This window comes from Gymnoscopelus braueri (assembly GCF_963280865.1).
Source record: "Gymnoscopelus braueri genome assembly, chromosome: 12".
Classification (NCBI taxonomy): domain Eukaryota; kingdom Metazoa; phylum Chordata; class Actinopteri; order Myctophiformes; family Myctophidae; genus Gymnoscopelus; species Gymnoscopelus braueri.
In genome coordinates this window covers 36,208,239-36,231,334 of record NC_137614.1, presented here as the reverse complement: position 1 = coordinate 36,231,334, position 23,096 = coordinate 36,208,239, and the positions used below count along the sequence as shown (strand labels likewise).

The following is a 23,096-nucleotide window of genomic DNA, read 5'->3' as shown; positions in this document are numbered from 1 at the left end:
TTGGTTTTGCGAGCCTCCTTCGAGGTACGCATAAAAATCTACCAACAGTCTTGCATTTTCATTTTTTGGAGTGCCGCCATTGTATTTAGTGTTGACTGTAGCTGAGCACCCACAGCCAGGGAGGCCATTAGCAGAAGTGCTTCCTGCTCCACATCCAGATACCATCTCATGAAACGTTATCAATAGTATGGTCCTAATATGGACGACGACCCCCACTTCTTGCTGAAGGCTTTCAATTTACTACCAGATGTATTACCATCTTCATTATAGGGGTTGATTATTGTTATCTTAGATCCCTATCTTGATGAGCATCTATCCACACACCCACCATACCCCATGAGTATTTTTGAATAGCCAAAGTATAAAATAATGGTTAAAGTGGTTAAAATCTAAAATGACACAGATGCTTTCCTGTTTTTAATGGGTTAAGAGGCAATATCATTGCTTACGAGACTGCCAACTATATGCAAATTTATACAGTAAGTACATCTAACACAATCGTTTTATGAGGTTAATATTTGCCTGTTACTTCAGAAAGGAAGGGATGATCCATTGGCTGGCTTATTATAGACACCTCAGCCATTAGGCTCCGCAGACATTTCATTCATCATAATACCTCCTGAATCCTGATCGAAATGGCTTTTTGTCTGGTTGATTGTTGTTGTTGTTTGTTAATATAATTTAAAGATACTTAATGTACTGTATAGGCAAGACCAGGTAGCTTAAAAAAAAGTGGTCTCTCTGATTCCCCCAAGTGGCTGCAATTGAAGTCTCACGTACTAAGAAACCGTTTTCTTTCAGCTCTCCTGTTTAAAGATTATCCATTGCATCTCCTTTGTGGTATTTTTTTGTCACAGTACATTTTCACGTACAGTATGTGAAATCTGTACTTCGCTTTTATCCATCCTAACTGGTGCCAGATGGAAGTATTGTCCTGCACATTTTGGTTAAAAATATTTATACAAATTATTATTTTAAATGGGTGCTCCAATCACCTGCATTTTCAGTATATTCTCCTATTTGTTTTAATAATACTTGTATTCCTTCCCAAAAAAGCCTTTACTTACTGGAAGGTTAAAGGTCTTTATGTGAATAATCACTTTGCATTTGTTTAGCTCAGGTTTTCGCCACAGTTTTTAGCCCATATATTTAAATGAGTTAACTTGTCACCAGACGTTTCAGTCTGGCAATGCAAGACAGACCTTGTAATGTCTTCTCTTGCACTTCTTCATCTGTCACATGACTTCCATGACATTGAATTGGAAGTGCTGCTGCTGTCTGGTTGTGTTTGTATGTGTGTATGTGTGTATGTGATGTATTGTGTCCTGATGAGAAATATAAGCTATAGGGTTACTGTGTGGTGTGGTGATGACTATTTTGGGCAAATCTTCCTTTCTTTTTCTTTTTTGAAAAAAATCTCAAATGTTTTTTTGCCCCAACATTTTCAAAACATACCAAAGAAATATCTACAAACTTGCAAAGTTGCACACCGCGACATGTTGTGAGCTTGTAGATCGGCTATTTTCACTATTGCCATATAACAAAGTATTAGGGCTTAAAGGTTTAATGACATTCACTTTTACACCACATTCAAAGTCTTTGTCCTGGTCCTTCAAAAGTGTACAAAAAGTTTTAAGTGAAAATTCCATTCCATTGATCCATGGCAGGTGTTTTTCTCTCACATTTCTAAAGCCTTTTCAACTGCAATGAAAAAAGAAATCTTTGCCTGCGGGTGTCGCTGGTGAGGGATTTTGCCTGTCAATCATCGCCTCTGCTCCGCCCCCCCCCAAAGGAAAGGATAGGGGAGGGGAGGGGCGAGGAGGAGAGTGGGCGGGATTAATCGACTGTGACCTCACTGTCGAAGGGCCAAGCTCAGATTACTTTTCAGCCTAATTATTCAGAAAACCCCAGACCACAGAAAATCCACTGAATGTTCTAAGTTCAGGTTTTTTGGGTGTAATTGAGGTCATAAAACCCCAAATAAAACATTGAAAATAAAAAAAGTGAAAATGAATGTCATGATACCTTTAAGTGGTTAAAAGCCATATAGGCTTAGATTGTAATCCTTCCTCTCAGCTGGCCTCGGTTGTGGCACGACAAACCACAAATACATCCCCTTTGAATGGCTTTCATTTCTCAAGTCGTTCAAAGGGAAGCACTGATTTAGGTTTACATTTCCCTTTATTGTACTGTAGCTGATGCTGTCATCCAGAGTGACTTTGCAACACCATGCACAATAAAACAAGCTTACCAGCTGACAGTACGTTGACATTACGAGCAAGCGACAAGTACAAGGGTCAAGCAATTGTGCTCAGACTATGTTTGTACAGGAGTTGAAAATCACACAAAAGAGGAGAAGTGAAATACCCAGACAAGAGGAGCAGAGATCTTTTGATTTTAGAGCAAGACAAATATAAATTTGTGTTGAGTTTAGGAGGACATTATTAAATTATAGGGTATACATATAGGATTATATGGTGGGAAAGGGAATTGTTTTCAGTGTGTCATATTAGTCTGAATAACTGAATGGGAAACATCATTACATCTCTGACAGACTTGGTGATTCAACCTGGAATCTCTGGGATCGGTTACGTTACACGTCAAGGTAGGCTACAGTAGGTGACTGCCTCTAACATTCTGGTCAGTCGAGTAGAAGTAGACGTAGAAGTGGGTCCAGAGATGAGGGACTGACAGTGGTTCTCAAACGGTGTGCCAAGGCACACTGGTGTGCCGTGAGACAAGTCCTGGTGTGCCATGGGATTTTTTGACATCCACAAAACTTATGATTCTTTTTTTTATTTACTTTTTTTTATTTGCTATAGCAGTACATTTTGTGCACTCATTTCAAATACAGTGGCAAATTATATGTCATAAAAAATATATTTTAAACTTTTTACTTGGCATTAGTAAATAAAAATACACATTTATAGAGTGATAAGAGTGTTAACATGTGTTTTAGATTTTACACCGTTATGAGATTTGGGGTGCCTTGGGCAAGTACACATAAAAACACTGGTCGTGTATGTGTGAGTGTGACTGTCAGCAATGACTCAATACACTATCATCATCAAATCACAACACAAGGCAATGAAACTTCATGTATCAAATCTCCAAAGATTTGACATATAGTATTATACAGTATAATCCAATTTGGTGATCAAAGCAAAGCAATGAGCCACGAGGCTCAGCTATGCACATCTTGTCCTTGTTTTCTATGTTTGGATGGAAGAGTACTGCAAACTTCATGCAAGATTTGTATCTACTGTAGCTGCGTTGTCCTATGCAAAATTTGATAATTGGGCTTAAAATCCCACATAGTATATCAAACTGGGGGTCGTTGACATGAAAAACGTTGCGAATCACTGCTATTTGAAGGTAATGTCTTAAGAATTGAATGTAAGGAACAACTCCCGTTGTCCTTTTTTCACTGGCCTGTTTTCTTCTTTAGTGCCTATACCTAATGGGACGACCCACACGGAGGAGGAAGACCAGGATGAAGAGGGCCAAAAGTTTGAGTTTGAAGACAGTGACGAGGAACAAGTGGCACCAGGTAATTCTGCTGCCGAGATCAAGAACAACATAATCTCAAGCACGGAGAACCCGAAGCTTATCGACCATGACACGCCCAGGAGCAACGCAGCAGGAGCTGAAGAAGAGAAAGTAGCGCCAGGAATCAATGGTATGCTCCCTGCACAGGAGGAGAACCAACAACCCTCCATTCTCATAGCTCAGGGAAATTGAATATGGATAGGATATGTAAATGGAAATGACATCAATGCTTATGAATTGTATTTTTTACAGCATAGCTTCTCAGAGGTGAGACGACTAGAATAGGGATTTTTAGGGTATTTTTTTCTCCCTCCACATGCTGTGAAGGTTTTTTTTCTTTAGGCCAAGTACCTCCATGCATTTCTTTCACATAGTGTTATGTTTTAAACTTTTAACTTTTTAGCAAAAACCTTGCCCAAATATTATATTATTATTAAATATTATTTTGGCCAAAGAAATAAACTAGTAATCTTTCTGGAGACGCAAAACATATTTTAGTTTTATAATGGAGATAACACAGCCTGTATTCTAAGCCTACTAAGTCTAAAGTCCCCCTATTAACATTAGAAATAGGTCTAAATGAGCACTCATTAATATGAAGAAATGTAGCAATTCCAAATCACTCAAATCACTCAATCACTCAAAGTCAGAGATCCACAGGGAAGAAAAGGCTGTGTTTACACCCCGTCTTGTTTTTGTTTTTTTGACAGGTATGGAGACCAGAGAGTCGCCAGAAGGGTAAGATCATTATCAACTCTCTTGTTATCTCATCAAACATCTAGTAATAGACTTTTTTCAGGGCAGCCATATAATACATGAAATAGTAAGGTAAACACAGGTGTTACAATGATACTAATTAAGGCTCTCTTCCATTTAGTGTAGCAGAGTCTTTCCAGTGAGCCAACATGCACAATAGCAGCACCCTGATTCTGTTCGACCTGAATGGAACACAAGCTAAATTAACCTCATATAATATGCCTTCATTCTGCCGATCTACAAACTCACAATGCCTCGTGCAGTGTGAGCTTATAGAATCGTTATTTTTGTCGTAAAACACTGCTGTACATTGAAGTATAAATCAGTCTGGAAGAAATGTGAAACCACTAATTGTATGTTGTTGTTTCAGGCGGTCCACCTCCTCTGAGCTAGGAGTGAGCGGGGATGCGGAGAGTTCGTGCATGAAAGCCAACTGTATCTATGAAGGTAAAGACCAACACGAATGCTGCAATCTCTAACATCCTATTGCGGAAGGTTCATGAAAGAAAGGTTTATCATTGCTCTATGTGGCACAATTATAGACAGTCCACATATGGCTTATACTCCTTAAAACTGTCCCTGTGATCAGCTTAAACATGTTTTGGCTGTGCCTGTGACTATAAGCCACATTATTTGATATCTGAATTTCTTTGTTTTACTTAAAGTTTACAGGATTCACTTGAAGTTTAAGTTGATTTGCAATTATACACAATACATCTCCACTGTAAACAACATTTACACTGTAGAAAATGTACGGAAAACATACAGTATAAAGGCATACATTTAGTAGTAGTATATTAAAGGATTTAAAGATGTAAAGTGCAGACCTTGACAAAACAAGAAGCGTGTAAGGTGGATGAAAGGCGTATTGCCTGTGCAGTAAATATACCTTACGATCACTGTCTGTAAACGTGTATGTATGTGTACTTACGTATGTGTGTGCATGTGCCTTGTTGTGTCTATCAGTGACAGTTGTCTGTGTCCTCACAAAAGTGTGTGTGTGTGTGCGTGTGTGTGTGTGTGTGTGTGTGTTCAGGACAAACGCCACGTCGAGCCAAGGAATGGCTCAATGTGGTTTCAGAGCTCACATTGCGATTGCACAAAGGTACACTGTAGCCCCCAGATGTGTGCTGTTAGCTAGCTGTCCCCTCCACACTGTCCACCCCGGTACCCCCCAACGCTCTACCCTCACCAGACCCCAACCAATCCACCCAAAAAAAACATCTCTGTACAAAAGGAAGCCAGAAAAACTGTTTCTCCTAACCTTGAAGACATAGTCATAACAGAAAACAAAACAAAACTGTATTATACAAAACACCTTGGGGGGCCTAGATTCAATCATAAAAATCGCTAATTTAGGCTATACAGAGAAAGATGAATAATGTATCATTATTTGTGAATCGTGGCACAGATGCTATAAAATAAGTGATGGCGTGAAGGACAACCTACGCAGGACAGTATCCAAGACAACGCATGCAGGGCAGTATCCATGACAACGTACACAGGGCGATATCCATGACAACATTCAACCACACAGTTTCCTGGATAAGGAACCAAACCTATACGGTTTGCATTCAGAGCTCTAGTTACATTGCTCATAGATTTACACAGATGTAAACAATTCAGTTAGTTGTAAGTATATACTATATAATACCATAAAATGTCTCTAAACTACATTTGGGCCCTACTGAGCAAAATGTTCAGTTTTCAGAATGTTGTGAAAGAGCAGAGAAGGATTAAAGGAAAATAATTCAAATTGACAGATATTTAGAAGAGTTAAAAGGAGAATTGTCTTTATGCCTGTCTGCTATACTTAGGAGCAGAGATGAGGGCATGGCTACCACGACACTGAGCTGGCCTTAGTCCTGTGATAGCCAGGACTAAAGACAATTCTCCAGGTATAACCTCATGAACTAAAGGTTCTTATACAACCGTTTAAAAGCAAGTAAGATGAATTGCTGCATGTTAGTGAATGAATCCTATTCCAGTTAATTGCACGACTATAGATGAAATACCTGTGTTCATAGTTATTTCTGTAATAACTAAAGACACAATTCTGTCCTGACATTTTTGCACTGTCCTCAAGGACGAGGGGACTCATTGTCAGCAGACATTCAGTAAAGTAGACAGTACAAACCCCAGCAGAATAGACACTGAACTGGAGAGATAAGAGCTTTTCCGTTTGACTGAATTCAACCTGGTGACTGAAATGATAAGCGTTCCACACTAGCTGCTCCAAAATAGTAGAAATGTTTATACACCCCCCTTTTCCTGTTTACTTGTGTGTGTGTGTGTGTGTGTGTGTGTGTGTGTGTGTGTGTGTGTGTGTGTGTGTGTGTGTGTGCGTGTGAGCGCGTGCGCGTGCATGTGCGTGCATGTTTGCTGTCCGTGACTCCCTACATACCAAGAATAGTTCAGTGCCTCTGTTCCTCTACCCGTGGTTCCCACGAGATGTAGCCATTATCTTTTAAATGTAATGCGTATATTAGAGTATATTAGAGTATTACAGTTAGCAGTAGCACTAAAGCTGACTAAAAGCCGACTAATAACAGATTTCCGGCGAGCAACACAGCCATGTAACAAAGTATATATTAGGCTTCAATATGGTTTCATTTGCCTCCAGGGAATGCTACGCTCACACCAACTACCAGTCAAGACCAGGCCAGCAGTCCTGAAAACGTTTCCAGTCCAGAACCAGATCCAGGTGAGAAAGAGACGTCCGGTGTGGACAGGCCGCAGAGCAGAGACCTGGTGTTGGGCCTGAGAGCGCAGGAGAGCCAGGACAGTGAGACCTACTACAGCCCCGAGAGCACAGCTGCTCCAGAGCAGCACAGAAGTCTGGATGTGATCTACGATGACGTGCCCTCTGAAAACCAGCTGTCCCCGATGGAAGGTGAGTGTGATTTTATAGGTGTACTGTATGTGCGCTTTTTAAATAGGAAGAGACATTTAATGTCAACAATGTAAAAACTGGATGCATGTTTGGTGTAACTTATTGGGGTTAGGGTAAGCCTGATTTATACTCAGTTGCGTGCCAGTGTTGCACATGAAAATAGCAGCTGCGACGCATTGTGAGCTTGCAGATCAGCTATTTTTGGCGTGCGACACTGAAGCAAGCAATTAAGTATAAATCAGGCTTAATTTGAATTGAAATTGAAAGTGCTTCCATAGACAAAAAAAAAAAAAAACTAAATGAAGGTATTACTGAGGAAGCTAAATTGACTTGCCCTTATTTGCTAAATCAAACTGGGTGAATATGGCAACATTGATGCTATGTCAGCATCTTTGAAGCATATGACTACCCTTTTTGGATGTTCCTGTCTAAAATAGCATCTAAGTATTACGGTATTACTGTTCCAACAGTAGATGTATAAAAGTGGAAGCTGTCAGGGTTAGATGTTAAAGCCAGTTTTATGTCTCTGGATATGTGCAGAAAATAGTGTTGGCTGTGGAATGACTACAATTCAGTGGAATGTACAACTGTCACTACATGTAAAACTATGGAGGGTTAGAGTGAAAAGGAGAAAGAAAGAAAGAAAGAGGTGTTCAATTTCAATTGTATAATTTGTATTGTAGCCCTTACCTGTACTTACAAAACACTACACAATATTTGTTTTCCTAAGATGGCTGTACACTTTAAAAGGACATTCGAATACAATAAAAAAAACACTCCTTTTCCCTGCCATCCTAGGGGAAAAGAATTGTCTCCATACAGTCCATACTATGTACAGTCAGTGTGCTGTATTTAGTATCTAGTATGTAGCTATTATGATTATGTGCATCTAATACAAAGCATACAGTATTGCTATCGCTAGAATATGCTAACTTCTTTCCTCCGCTGTTCGGTAGATCCAGATGACATCTATGAGGACGTCCAGAGACCACCGCCTCATCGTTCAAACAGTAACGGCTGGAGCTCCAGTGAGTTTGAGAGTTACGACGAGCTGTCGGACAGCGAGACCAAATCTCAAGCCCTCAGCAGCAGCAAGGTAACAAACACCAAACGCTCGTCACTTCAGTGGGAAATGAACATTCATCTGCATCTGTAGGACCAGAGACAAGGGCACGGCTAAACGATGTTGAGCTGGACGATACACAAACAAAAAAAAGAGAATGTCCTTAAAGGAGTAGTTCACCAAAAAAATTACTTATTTTCTATCAATTACACACTTGAATTCAATGAGATTCTTTTTTGTTTATGACGAATTCCTAAGCCAATAATTTGATGTCCGGCTGCGTTTCCGGTAGGAGACTCAAAGAGTCTCTTTTGAGTCTCCTACCGGAAACGCAGCCGGACATCAATTTCCACAATTGATAGAAAATAAGTATTTTTTTGGGTGAACTACTCCTTTAACCACATGGACTTAATCACATTCATTTTCAGGGGAGAAAAAACTACTCATTTTCTAAACTTTGAACAATAGCGAAAATAGCTGATTTACAAGCTCTTAACGCATCGCATTGCGACACATCGGATTGCAAAACTATCCGTTGATTCCCATCCCTACCCTAGACTCTAGAGCAGTGGTTCTTTAATCTTGTCCTGGGAACCCAGATATCTATTCAGTTCAACTTCAACTTTATCGTCACATCACAGGTTTACAGGTGTAAATCAGTGGGTGAAATTATTCTTTGTGCAAGTTCCCGTCATTTGTAGTTTTCCGGAAAGGGAAGGAGAATAGAAGAAAGAACAAGAAAACAGCTCAGATATACAAGCAGCTGAAGCAGGTCATATATATATATATATTTGAGATGAGGCTGTTAATTGCAGCAGATATTGATATAGTAGCAGCATATACACATAAGGTGCAGCAATAGAACAATAACAGATATAGAACATACCATAAATCTTTGTGCATATAGTCTCGTGCAGGTGAGACATCATTTAGCAGCATATCGTCTCTGTCGGGTGGAAACCTCATATGTCCAAAACTGTTACTTTTCAGGATTCAAATTGAAAAGCATCAAAAGAAGCAGATCGACAAGCTCAAAACGCGTCTCTTCGCGCCGCGTTTTGAGCTTGTGGATCTGCTACTTTTGATGCTTTTGTGTGACGCTGTAGTATCATCACATAGGGCTTCACATTTAAGAAAAAAACGCAAAAAGTTAGAATATGGAGATAAGAGGTTTCTGCCCAACAGTGACGATATATCAGGCATGTCAATGCAAACATAGGTGGCGGCCTGGAGGGTCGAGTACAGCGGCAGGCGGTAGCAGAGCGCCCCTACAGCCTATAGCCTATACAGAATGGTACTGTATGGTGTAGTCAGGACCGCCTGGCTGTTATCCAGTTAAACGTGTTCAGCTGGCTGAAAATGCTGGCAGTCAGCAGTGCTCAGATCTGATATTTCGGAGCCGAGAAACACTTTATATTTTATTGAAGACTTCAGTGCATAATTTTTCATTTTTCATATCTTTGAGAAACTGACTGGTTTTTAAGTGGATTTTTTAATATGGTATTTGGCAATGGGGAAGTGTCAGGTCGTACAGTAGGTGTCACGTTTGGACAATCTCATTGATTAATGGAATGATATGGATTCAACAGTGTATTGTTGATAAAATGACAGTTTATGGCTGTATATGACTTAGACTCTACTGGTCCCTTGCCTTAGGGCCTAAACAGAAAGGTACTTTATGGTGTAGTCAGGACCGCCTGGCAGTTATCCAGTTAAACGTGTTCAGCTGGCTGAAAATGCTGGCAGTCAGCAGTGCTCAGATCTGATATTCTGGAATCGAGAAACACTTTATATTTTTCTATAATACAGAAATGAATGGCATCTCTCCCCTCAATGAGAAGCCACGTTCTTGGTGTCATTGCTATGACTTCACCACTAGATGGCAGCGCAGTGCATTTTATTCTCTGGTTGATTGTTCCACAAGAACCCTTAAAGGGGTAGTTCACCCCCAAAATAACTTTTTTTCTATGGATTACTCACCCCATGGAGCCTTGAATTCATGGATATTTTTTTGTTTTTGTCGCATTCCTTCCTTTATTTAGTAGGAGACACAAATGCATTTGTGTCTCCTACCGGAATCAATGGGGACAAATTTATTATAATCAAATTATTGGCTTGGGAATGTGACAAAAACAAAAAAATATCTATGAATTCAAGGCTCCAGGTGGTGAGGAATACATAGAAAAAAAGTTATTTTGGGGGTGAACTACCCCTTTAAACATCTTGCTGGAACAGCATATCATATTTGTCTTTTACTTAAGTAAAAGTATCAATACCACTATGTAGAAATTACTCACTATGCAGAATGGTCCATTTCACATATCATACTATTGATAATTAGTGATGCATTAGTGTGTTCATCACTTTAATGTTGCAGCTGGCAAAGGTGGGGCTGATTGTTACTGAGTAGCTTAGCCTATAAAAATACATCGTTAATTTATCTAATGTGCAGTATGTTTTGTGTTAATCTAAATATGCCAAGTAACTTGTAACTAAAGTTGACAACTAATTGTGGAGTGAAAGTACAATATTTGCCACTAAGACGTAGTGGAGTCAAAAAGTATCAAGAAATGGAAATACTCAAGTAAAAGTCCCTAAAAATTTTACTCAAGTAAATGCACTTAGTTACTTTCCAACACTGACTGAGAGAAGCCCCTGATTGAATCTGCTTCCAATAATAGTCTCTATGTGCACTGGTTTGAGGAAGTGAATACTGTATATTTTTGGTAGTCCCTTGCTCCGTCAGCAGTCTTTCTCACTTCCTCTTTGTCCCTGTGAAAATAGCTGATCTACAAGTTCACAACGCATACCATCGCGACGCATCGTGAGCTTGTAGGTCGGCTATTTTCGGCATGCGAAATCAGGCCGTGATGAGCGACTCTGCTTTCTCTGTCTGTGTTGAATGAAGTGATGAGCTGTTAGAACTTGTTGAAGACATCAGTGCTTCATTTTACAGAGACAGCAGGAGACCATTTAATGGATTTTCCAACACAAACTCATTTTCATATCTTTGAGAAACTGACATTTTTTAATGTGGATTTTTTAATACGGTATTTGGCAATGGGGAAGTGTCATGTCGTACAGTAGGTGTCACGTTTGGACAATCTCATTGAACAATGGAATGATATGGATTCAACAGTGTATTGTTCATAAAGTGACAGTTTATGACTGTTTATGACTTAGAATCTACTGGTCCCTTGCCTTAGTTTTCCTATCCTCTTTGAATTGACACCCTCTCCTCCTCTACCCTGCTCCTCTCCTCTCCTCCCTTCGACTACCCTGCTCCTCTCCTCTCCTCTATCCCCAGCAGCCTCCAGATGCGCGCCGTATAAAAGATCGTTGTGCACAGACCAAGCGAGACCTGGTGGGGCGTTGGGGTGCATGCAACGTGGTCAACATCAAGCAGAGCTGTGACTCCAAGGTAGGAATCCATATGCCACGGCTGGGATGTCTCCACTCTGCTGTCGTGTAAATCAGTCCTTTTATTTAAATCAGTCAATCAGTCTTTATTGAAGACTTTGAAGGATTTTTTGATTTGACATTCAAAACATTTATCATCCGTTTTCATAAAGATGTTGACTAATGTACCTTTAAAGCTACGTTCCGGAACTTATTTTATTCTCTCTACTCTTGCATTGAGACATTTAGACCCTGGTGTAGGACACCTACTGGTTGTCAAATAGTACTGCCTGAAGCGCATAAGCTCAAAAACTTGAAAAAGATCTATTCCCTTCATCTGCATTTTCTTTTCTTTTTTTCTCTTCTTTTTGCCATTCAGGTGCAGCAGTTTATGAAAGCAGCTAGGCATGGCACTAAAGACGGTCTGGAAAAGACAAAGCTGGCCATGATGCATAAAGTCTCATTCCTGCAGCGAAAGGAATCTGCAGGTAATTGGGATGGGAGTTGAATAATTGACAAAAGTAGTGGCTTGTGGTATATTGATAATATGGGATTTGTTCATTTTTTAATATATATTTTTTGAGATACACGTGTCTTTTACAAGGGAGACTCAGGTCAAGATGGCATTAGAACAAAAACGATTGAAAAAAAAATTGTGATCAGTACACAATAATATCCTCAGAGTTAAATTAACACTGAGGATGTTATAGTGCACGGACAAACGACAACCAGTGAATATTTGAAAATGTTCACTGGTTGAAAATTCAACTAAATGAAAAGTGTTAACAAGAGCTTTTGACTAAATAACTACATTAACTATTCTTTTACATTAAAGGTTTACACCCAACAGGAATGATATACTAATGTTACAGTACATACATCCTACGCACATGATCGATCAACCAACTAGACTGATAATGCTGAATGTATAATATATTGAGACATGTACTATACTATCTTGCCTTTGTATGTGAGGTCCTGTTATACATTTATTTGGCCCCATGAATAAAGCTATTTTCTCTGTTTGATTCCCAGGGGAAGGCGAGGATGATACAGGTTATATGGATGTCTTTGTAAACGAGCTAAAGCATCCCCCACCCGAGCTCAGTCCCATGCCAGAGGGTCTCAGCAGCCAGCAGGTGTGTGTGTGTGTGTGTGTGTGTGTGTGTGTGTGTGTGTGTGTGTGTGTGTGTGTGTGTGTGTGTGTGTGTGTGTGTGTGTGTGTGTGTGTGTGTGTGTGTGTGTGTGTGTGTGTGTGTGTGTGTGTGTGTGTGTGTGTGTGTGTGTGTGTGTGTGTGTGTGAGTGTGTGTGAGAGAGAGAGTGTGTGTGTGTGTGTGTGTGTGTGTGTGTGTGTGTGTGTGTGTGTGTGTGTGTGTGTGTGTGTGTGTGTGTGTGTGTGTGTGTGTGTGTGTGTGTGTGTGTGTGTGTGTGTGTGTGTGTGTGTGTGTGTGTACTTGTATTACTATACTTGTGAAGGCCAAACGTGCCCACAAGCATAGTAGAATTTGAGAAATGAACATTGTGAGGACCATTTTCCTGGTGTTCCTGATGTCTCATTCATACAGGCTGATGTTTTTATTAGCGGTGAAAAATCAACGCCAGCGGTCCAGGCCGTGAAAAATCAACCTTGTTTTGAAAAATAATTACCTCGCTTTATTACCACGGAATATTTGCGTTCAGTGTGGATGTACTCAGGACACAAACAGCATTTTAAATTAATGCAAATTAATCATACAAAATACACACTCCCAGTGTGTAATGACCTTTAGGCTTCCAATTAGGAAAAGATTCCCTAAAACATCCGGGACAACGCTCCACACGACCCAGACTCTTATCCCTTCTGGCTCCCAAACTGTGGAACAAACTCCCCATTGCAGTTAGAACTGCAGACCCACTCCCAAATTTTCCGCCGTAACCTTGCAGGCTTACGCAAAGGTATGAATGGTAAAATGAAATGTAGATACCATGTTATTTAGACAGATGACAGGTTCATTTGTTGACCTGCCATCCTATAGTTTGTATAAGTTTCAATGTACAGATTATTATTTTTTTCATATTATACTGCTTAGCTTTAGACTGATGCTAGGTTCTTGGTTTACCTATGATCCTAGATTACTGAGGCACTACACTGTCTCTATGCATTTGATGTTGTGTTCACCTTGCTTACTGTAAGTCGCTCTGGATAAAGAGCATCTGCTAAATGGCTAAATTGTAAATGCCTTAATTGTGAGGGTGCAAAGGCTTGTGTGGATAATGTGTTTCTCTGTTGGGTTGATTCTGTCAGATTGTCCGCCGTCACATTCTCAACTCCATTGTGCAGAGTGAGAGGAACTACTTGGACTCTCTGAAGAGAATCCTACAGGTTAGTAAAATAAAATGTGAACACAGTGGAATCTCAATCGGGTCAATAATCCATTAACTTGAATATGATGTATAAGAGACTGCACTGCAGAATACATGGTCAGGTTTTAGTATAGAGTTTAATTCCTTAAGGACAGATGGTTCTTGCTCTCATCAAACGCTGAGACTGAACGCTATGATACCCCACATCAATAGGGTATAGTGCATATTCGTTGTTGAATAAAGCACGGGAGAGTATTATATACTGTGTATTATACCCAAGTGCATCCGTACAAAGCATAGAAACTTCTATGAACAGGAGTGAGAACTAACACAGTCTGACCCCCCTTTTGCTCTCAGGAGTACCAGAAGCCTTTGTTGGAGTCCGACACTCGTCTAATAAACCCCAAAAAGGTGCGTGTCATCTTCCACCGGCTGCGGGAGATTCATCAGTGTCACTCCATGTTCCAGATAGCCCTGGCGTCTCGCGTGGCAGAGTGGGACCTCAGCGAGAAGATCGGAGATCTCTTCGTGGCCTCGGTGAGTCAGACTACTGACTCACTTATTTTGAACGTCCCTCCATAATTCCTTCCTCGTTATTTCCTACCTTCCCTTCTTCCTTCCGTCATTTGTTCCTTCCATTATTCTTTTGTCATTTGCTTCTTTCATGCAGCTCTTTGATCCTAATGCTCGCACTGCATGTTGGAGCCCTTTCAATCTGAAGCTCAAACTTTCCAAAACTTCCACAAAAACTTAAATGGCTTTTTTCTTATTTCTCTACTTTATTTCCTTGTGGATGGGTTAATCTTCCTATATTAGTGAAGATTATAGTCCCCTGGTGTTGTGGGTTTTGTCACATTATCTTTTTTGATGAACATTTCTGATTTATTTTTATTTTTCCTAGTATAAAAGAATGAGATACCATAATCCCATAAAAATGGTGATCGATATATAGATATATATCTATTTGATATTTTCTCATACAACCTTACAGAATAAGATATAGACCTAATGTATGTTACAATACATGTTTTATGTATTGTAACATACATACCTATTTGAACTGCCCACACATACTGTACGACTGCAACTTTATTTTTTATATGACGTCACTTGCCTCCCCTTACTTTCACAGTTTTCCAAATCAATGGTTTTTGAGGTGTACAGCGACTACGTGAACAACTTCACAAATGCCATGGTTCTCATCAAGAACGCCTGCCTCTCCAAACAAGCTTTCCTGGAATTTCTGAAGGTGCTTTCACTGGTTCTTCTTTTGGCATTGTATGATTTTGTTAAAAATATGATGTCAAGAAGTTGTTGAACTTTGTTTAAAAGGTTAAAAAGATAAAGGTTAAATTGCTAAACGATACAAATTCGCAAACATTCTGTTCAATTTTTTTCCAGAGTGAGGGACACTGTTGAAATGAGTCCAAAACAGAGATTGTTACTTCAATTATGCACAGAAGAGATTAACTAGAATTCCTCCCTCCTATTTTTGAATACAATTCAGTGAATTTTGTTTTTTTGTGATCCGGACCGCTATATTAAATGCTAAGCTATCCCTTGCTGTGTAGAGCAGAGTACTGATAACCTTTCTGTTTGAATGTCTCCAGAAGAAGCAGGTGGCCAGTCCAGACAGAATCACTCTGTACGGTCTGATGGTCAAACCTATCCAGCGTTTCCCACAATTCATTCTGCTGCTCCAGGTCAGTAGCCAGCCAGGCCAGAGAAGCCTAATGTCTCATTCATACTAACTCCGTAATACGACGGTGTCGCCTGTCACAACAATCAGTTCTTTTTGGAAGGCGACACCGTTGTACTAAAGTATATTAGACTTAAAGCTGCAATCTGTAAGATGTATGTCCTTCCTGGGTATTCAAACCCAGGTCTCCAGCAGAATTTCTACCATGTAGCGTTGAGCTTCAGGCATACTACTTGACACCAGGATATACATTTCTCAGTGGAAGAGTAGGGAGACCACCTCCAATCACTGCAGATGTGCTATTTATATTGTATTAGCATATATTGTAACCAACTTTTTACTCATAAAAAATAAGTTCCCGATTGCAGCTTTAACACAATAACTTTACATACCATGTTTTGTCCCTGAAGCCTGAAGCCAGAGTTTGTATTTCTTTTTTAAGGCTTGCCGTGAATACAAATACATTTCACTCCCAATGGCTGTTGTTTACACATTAACACTATTGCATGAGCACACACATTACGTGACATGATGTGATAGAAATTAATTTAAAGAAACAACGTTCATCATCGTATTTCTGACTAGTTTCAGATGACATCGTTACAAGTTGCATGATAACGAGGCCCGTTAAACATTTTCTAATAGGAAGTAGAAACTCGGGCAGGAAGGGCCGGGCCAGTACGAGACGTGCTCCGTCGGGCGCGACGAGGTAGAAACCCCAGTGCTTTTTCTGGGAGTTCTTTGTGTCAATGAAAGGCTGAATGTTCCATTTGAACTGTAAGTGGGAGTTCCCGCCCAAGGGAAGTGAGAGGCTGTGCTTTCTGCCGTTGCACCAGCCTCCGTATGGTTCATGATGTCTGTCCTCCTTTATCTGTACCTACTTCTCTAAAACAAGAACAAAGACAAAACAAAGTCTGTGCACAATCCTAACTTCTAACCCATATACAGTATACTTATAATGTGATGCTTCTGTGCCATACTAAACACACACATTATATACTGTGTATACATTTACATTCACATGTTCTCCCCAAAATACATTTTGTAAGTCTTTGAGGCTTAATCAAATACAAGTTTATTGTATTTTCTACCTCATATACGGATAAAAAGGTTTTTATCCGTAATGTTTTTAAAGCTGCATTGTGTCCAGCTTGCAGTGAAACAAGCGTAATAGCTAATGTGCTTAGATTATAGCTATAGTAACTACAGTACTGTCAACTAAGAATGTCAAAGCAGTCCCCCCCCCAATGCTCACACACCCAGTCATTTCTGTAAGCAAGAAACCCGCCTATAATATGTTTTGACGGACTGTCTTTAACGATGTGTCGTGCCATGTTGTGTGTCGTGTGTCGTGTGCCAGGACATGTTGAAGAACACTCCGAGGGCTCACCCGGACCGGCTGCCCCTGCAGATGGCTCTCACAGAGCTGGAGACGCTTGCCGAGAAACTCAACGAGCAGAAGCGCCTGGCCGAGCAGGTGGTGGAGCTCCGGCAACTAGCACGCAGCGTCGGAGACCGCAGCCTCAATAAGGTGACTGTAATTTATATTGAGTCTCAGCCTATACCTTTCACATCAAATAAAATATAAGCTAGGTTTTTTCAAACTCGGCAGAGCTGGCTAGTCTGTGGAGAGCCTCGAATTTCGACCGCCCTTTACTTCATTGACCTGTTTGACCAGCATAACTTTTCAATTGAACAGAGAAGGCTGTTTCTCCAGCAATGGCAAATGTTAGGTTAATAAACAACTTTCTATGTTACAGTTTTGCTAGATTATCAGAGACAAGAGAACCCAATGTGAACACACATTGCATTTCTTGCATTCCAGACCATTTTCTGCATGCTGTTCAAGTAAGGCACCAGCCTTACACATGGTTTTTAGGGTTTAACGTCTGGTCTGATCTATAACCACATGAACCCTAGCGTCTCTATTCTTGGCATGTCATAATCTCCAAACATTTGGTGAAAAAAGCAGATAAACATGCTCACAATGCATTGCAATGATGATCTGTCTGTCTGTCTGTCTGTCTGTCTGTCTGTCTGTCCATCTATCCACCCATGTACCATCTACGCACCTAGAACAGCAGATCAGATTAGTGTCAACCTTATGAGCTTGGCACCACTACCAGTTTCAGTGTTGATTTAACTTTCTCTCTCTCTCCCTATCCCCCACCCCCCCTCTATCTTTCTCCAGCTGTTGAACTCAGACCAGAGGCAGTTAATTCACTGTGAGATGCTGACTGAGATAGTGTACGGGGAGAAAGGACAAGTTCTCAAGTCTAAAGAACGCAAAGTATTCCTCCTCAGTGACACCCTGATCTGTGCCAACGTTAAGTGAGTCTTGTCCCCCTTGATATCTTATGCTTTAGCATCAAATATTTATTTCCTTTTACATGCTACGTAGTTGCTAATGTGGTTTGGAAATGTTTTGACTATCAGTTATTAATTTGTTTCACAATTAGCTCCACAATTAGACCTCTTCAAAGAGCAGACATAAGGCCATTCTCCTCATAAGTGTCTTAAAGCTAAATACATTATACTGTATGCCCTCAAATGATTAATGATTCAGTGTATGCATCATATTGCTTCTCGTGCACAATCTGAACTGGAAAATGGATGAATGATGTTGTGTCTTAAAATGGTCCTGCCCCATTTATTTCAGTAATTCCTTAGTACCATTTTCTGCATGCTGTTCAAGACCCATGCACTGATAATAATGGCAGATTTGGCAAGGATTGTGATTATTCATCTGAACTTGTATCCATAACAACACAGAAGGATGTTGGTAACATACCGTAATTGCCAAAGTTATTGTATGTTACCTATATTCTCTGTGGACTGGTGAGCCTAATTCTGTTGGCTCAGCCAAAAACCACATCAGTCACAGAGGAATGTGTCATGGGACTTTTTATTTTCTGTAGCATAAAAATGTATTCTTTTTATTGCTATTATTTCTGTGTCCACTAGGGGTCCCCCTGAGCTCAGCAGCCTAGTTCCCATGGGTCCCAAGTACACAGTGAAGTGGAGTGGCCCGCTCCAAAACACTCAGGTGGTGGAGGTGGGACAGGATAGCTTCCAGATCAAGGACGGCCTCGTCCAGCCACGTGGCACAGAGAAACAACTCAACTCCACCTCCAGCATAAATGGTAAAATAAAAGACAACCAAAAAAAAGCTTGTTTCAAATACAGATTGAACTGTAAAAATATATCAATATGGGGGTACTGTAAATAATAAACAAATGTAAAATATTTGCCAGCATCAGAATGTGCCAGTTTATCAGTTATCAACACAATCACCATTTTTATGGGATTATGGTATCTCATTCTTTTTTACTAGGAAAAATAAAAATAAATCAGAAATGTTCAAAAATAGCTGATCAACAAGCTCACAAACTGCAATTGCATCGTGCATCGTGTGTTGCAGGTAAAGTGTTCCTGGGTCCTCCCAAGTTGTACCAGGAGCTGTTGGAACTGCAACATGATCTCGGTGTAGTTGAGGAGGTCACCCTGCTAGTTGGCACACTCAACGGCACCTACCAGGTAGTGTTTCTTCTCACTTGACTTTATTAATAATGAAGCCTAATGCATACTTTGTTGTATGACCGTGTTGCTCGACGATAATGACTGAATTGCAACAGCGCCAATAGAAATGACACTCAAGCTCTGTTGACACAAGTAAGGCTTCATGCCTTCTTCACGATGACAATAACTTCATTCAGTCAATCCGCGGCTTGGCTAGGTTTACGCAACTGTGTCTATGTCGTGTATGTTGTTTTAATTGTATGTCTGAGCACAATGTTCTTGATTGATCTGGAACAATCTTGCCTGGGGAGCTCAAACTTTCACAATAAGCTACTTGTTAAATCCTATTTTACGGGTATTATGAGGCCTTTAATTCTATAATATCTTATTATTTGTAGCATTTGTTTTCATGGAGTTTTCACCTGTATGCATAATCTTTTGGAGGCTGGTGTTTCTGTGTATTTTACGGGTAAATCTCTTTTTACACCCTATACTTTCTCCGTAATCTGACTCCACCTTATAGCCCGTAGCACTTGACCTAGCCTTGACAACCCTAAGGCAAAGGCATTTAGACAGATGCCAGGTTCATTTGTTGACCTGGCATCCTATAGTTTTTGATATTATACTGTTTAGACTGATGCTAGGTTCTTGGTTTACCTATGATCATAGATTGCTTGACCCCTGTCTATGCATTTGATGTACAGTATGTGTTTACCTTGCTTACTGTAAGTCTCTCTGGATAAAGCGTCTTCTAAATACCTACATTGTAATTTGTATGTGTTTGTTGACCAGGGTCCCCCAGGGGTCTGTAATTGGACCTCTCCTTTTTTCCGTCTACACCAAATCTCTTTGGTGAAAATAGCAGACCTACAAGCTCACAACGAGTCACAAGGTGACACATTGTGAGATTGTAGACCAGCTACTTTTTGATGAATGTTTGCCAATTATGACTGTAATAAAAATGTTTTGAATAATGATGGTTTGTTCTTCATTATGCACAGAATCTGAACACCACGGTATCTCAGGACTGGTGTCTAGCGCTTCAGAGATTCATCCGCATGAAGGAAGAAGAGATCCAGTGTGCCAACAAGTGTCGTCTGCGTCTGTCCATACCAGGCAAACCTGACAAGTAAGAGCTCAAGTTCTTTACTGCATGGTACCTAGGGGGCAATCCATCTAGAAGATGGCCTGTGTGTAATCTCACAAACCACTGGACTGATCCAGTGCCACTAGGCCAAGGATGTAACTCCTTGAATATTTTTTCACATACAGTATCTGCATGATTTTGTGCCCTGCAGGTCTGGTCGTCCTGTCAGCGTCATGGTGGTGTTCAACACTCCCAGCGCCCTCAGTAAGATCTCCTGGGTCAACCGACTGCACCTGGCCAAGATTGCCCAGAGTAAGTGCAGTACCTGCCTAACGAACCACAGAAGCTGCATATTAAGATGGCATTAGACGAAAGCGCTCGGGTGGCTCAGTGGTAAAGTAGCTGCCCACCACTGCAGAGTTTGGGGTTAGAATCCACCGCGGTGCTTCTGTCTTTGTCGAGCGTCTATACGAACACAATTTGCCCGTGTTCGGGGAGGGCAGCCTGGCGGGGAGGGTCATATTTGTCATTATGTACTCTTTCGGGGTGGGGCGGGACATGTCAGTGGGGAGTGTTGGGCCGGAGGAGGAGGACGAAGGCTCTATGTCCTCCCGCTGGGGGCTCCTCACTGGTATGTGAGCCAGTAGGATCCAACAGCAGTGACAACACACAGAAATGTGGAAATAACTAAAGATGGCATTTAGCCAAGAGCCAAGGAAATGCAGATTTGCTAAATTACCTTAGCAAGCTGTCAGTCATGCAAGACTGCTAAGCTATAAATGACTGGATGTCACAGAAATTCCTTCAGCTCAATTCAGAAAAAAATGATCCTGGTCCTGAGAGCATCTCTGAAAAACAACAGGTTATTGATCCTCTGGCAGTAAGTATGGAACGAGCTTCAAAAAACCTGGGAGCAGATGTATTGAGCTGGACTGAATGTAAAGGAAAAATGGTGTGAGCATTGTCTTGCATACCAGAATGCTGGAGCTATAAAGTAGAAAGCCATGTAGATTAGCCAGCAGATTAGGGTAAAGGGTGCAAAGAGCAATTGGCACGAGCACAAAGTATAGTGTGCAGAGACTACTGTAGAGGACTAGAGGTTATTGTATAAATCCCCAATTATTCCTATTTATCATGACACTAGCTAATGATAAATAGGGTTGTTATTTATAATAATAATATAATAGATAAGTTGATTTATATAGAACCTATCTAAAACATACTTTGCTTAAAACTGAATAAACAAAACAGAAGAAATACATCAAGAAAAAGGTTCGATGTGTATAAAATTCATGTGCATCGTGAAATAAAAACATCAAGGCAATCATTAAAATTATGGAAAGGCCTTCCGGTAGAAACATGTTTTATGAAGTGATTTAAAAGAAGACCGTATGAGCTCCTCAGGCAGGTTGTTCCAGAGTTAAGGAACCCTGGCAGCAAAGACACTGTGTCACCTCTTCAGGAACAACCAGCAGTGCCTAAGGAGCTCAGGATGCGCACAGGCTTGTAAGGTGTTAGTAACTCTAAAATCAGTAATCAGGAGCCAGGCCATGAAGTACCATACAGTTTTGGGGTTACAGTCAGTTTCATAGAGCTGTGTGTGCGTGCGCGCATGCATGCGTGCGTGCATGCGTGCGTGCGTGCATGCGTGCATGCGTGTGTTGGTCTGTTTTAGAGCGTGTGTTGGTCTGCTATAGAGCGTGTGTTGGTCTGTTTTAGGTGTGATAATTCCCACTTCAAGAGTTGTTTTCCTTTGACAGGAGAGGAGAACACACCGGGCTGGGATTGTCCCGAGGACGATGGCAGGACCAGAGCTCCATTCTGGTGTCCGCTGTTGGCCTGTCGGTTACCCATATTTACCAACAAAACACAGGCGACCAAGGTAGGCACATTTGATGTTCAACACCGGTTTGGAACATCTCTACTTTATTTGAGATTATGATACAGTGGTGGATACAGAACATATCTAATGAGGTTATACAGCTTAATATTATAATGAATTACTATAATGAATTATCATGAATCAATTTTATAATATGAATAATGTATTTATTATTCACTGTCTATTTGCCCGTAGATACACCCCTGGTATGATGAGTGCACTGTAAACTCCTGAGTGTTAAATCTAACTCTGCTACACCTGTCCATTTGGTTACATTTGTATCACTCTCTGAGTTACCAATGGATAAATGAACACTGAGGATTTCACTGTGTATGGTAATTAGATAGATTGGTTGTAAAGAGAGAATGATTGTACGTTTGATGAGGTTATGTAAGCCGTAGAATTAATGAGATGAATACAGTATTCCTTTTAGATATTTGTATTACAAACTCGGAGCATTCATTGTTTACGAAGTGGCTGAATTATTATTTTTTAAGAAGTGCCACATTATTCAATTTCAATATCTGTAGGTCTTCCTGTGCAGTGTATGCATGTCTGTACAGTATGTGTTGTATGTATGTGACTTAAAGTGAGCCTAATTGTCAAATTCATCAGCCTTCCCTCTGCAACCCTGCAGTCTAACATACTGTAGACATGGTGGGAAGTCTCTCAAAGCTGAAAGCTGATTGCCCGCCAGAGCCCATGGGTTTCCCATCACGGCACAGCGCCGCTGTGGCAGAAACCTTGGAACATACTGCACTATCGTACTGACTTGAACACTCCACCGATAAAACCCTTTCTTTAGAAAACAACTTGAAGTGATATTTCTTGTTAAAATCAGTGTTAAATAGCTATAGATTCTGATAGCAATCATTGCTATAGGGTGTTTGTTCAGTTTTGGTTAC

General features: G+C 40.5%; 1 protein-coding gene across 1 annotated transcript in view; it reads left to right on the top strand.

Moving 5' to 3' along the window:
• Nucleotides 1-23,096, top strand: part of LOC308097708 (rho guanine nucleotide exchange factor 10-like protein) — a 36,529-nt gene that overhangs the window by 7,621 nt on the left and 5,812 nt on the right. Inside the window, exons 3-21 of the mRNA XM_080445681.1 lie at nt 3,449-3,679; nt 4,260-4,287; nt 4,676-4,752; nt 6,929-7,198; nt 8,155-8,294; nt 11,569-11,682; nt 12,040-12,148; nt 12,696-12,799; nt 13,946-14,023; nt 14,362-14,541; nt 15,137-15,253; nt 15,615-15,707; nt 17,064-17,234; nt 17,895-18,034; nt 18,668-18,846; nt 19,125-19,240; nt 20,224-20,351; nt 20,521-20,621; nt 22,070-22,191. Coding sequence (XP_080301807.1) covers nt 3,449-3,679; nt 4,260-4,287; nt 4,676-4,752; nt 6,929-7,198; nt 8,155-8,294; nt 11,569-11,682; nt 12,040-12,148; nt 12,696-12,799; nt 13,946-14,023; nt 14,362-14,541; nt 15,137-15,253; nt 15,615-15,707; nt 17,064-17,234; nt 17,895-18,034; nt 18,668-18,846; nt 19,125-19,240; nt 20,224-20,351; nt 20,521-20,621; nt 22,070-22,191 — 2,498 coding nt within the window. The remainder of the gene's footprint in view (nt 1-3,448; nt 3,680-4,259; nt 4,288-4,675; nt 4,753-6,928; nt 7,199-8,154; nt 8,295-11,568; nt 11,683-12,039; nt 12,149-12,695; nt 12,800-13,945; nt 14,024-14,361; nt 14,542-15,136; nt 15,254-15,614; nt 15,708-17,063; nt 17,235-17,894; nt 18,035-18,667; nt 18,847-19,124; nt 19,241-20,223; nt 20,352-20,520; nt 20,622-22,069; nt 22,192-23,096) is intronic.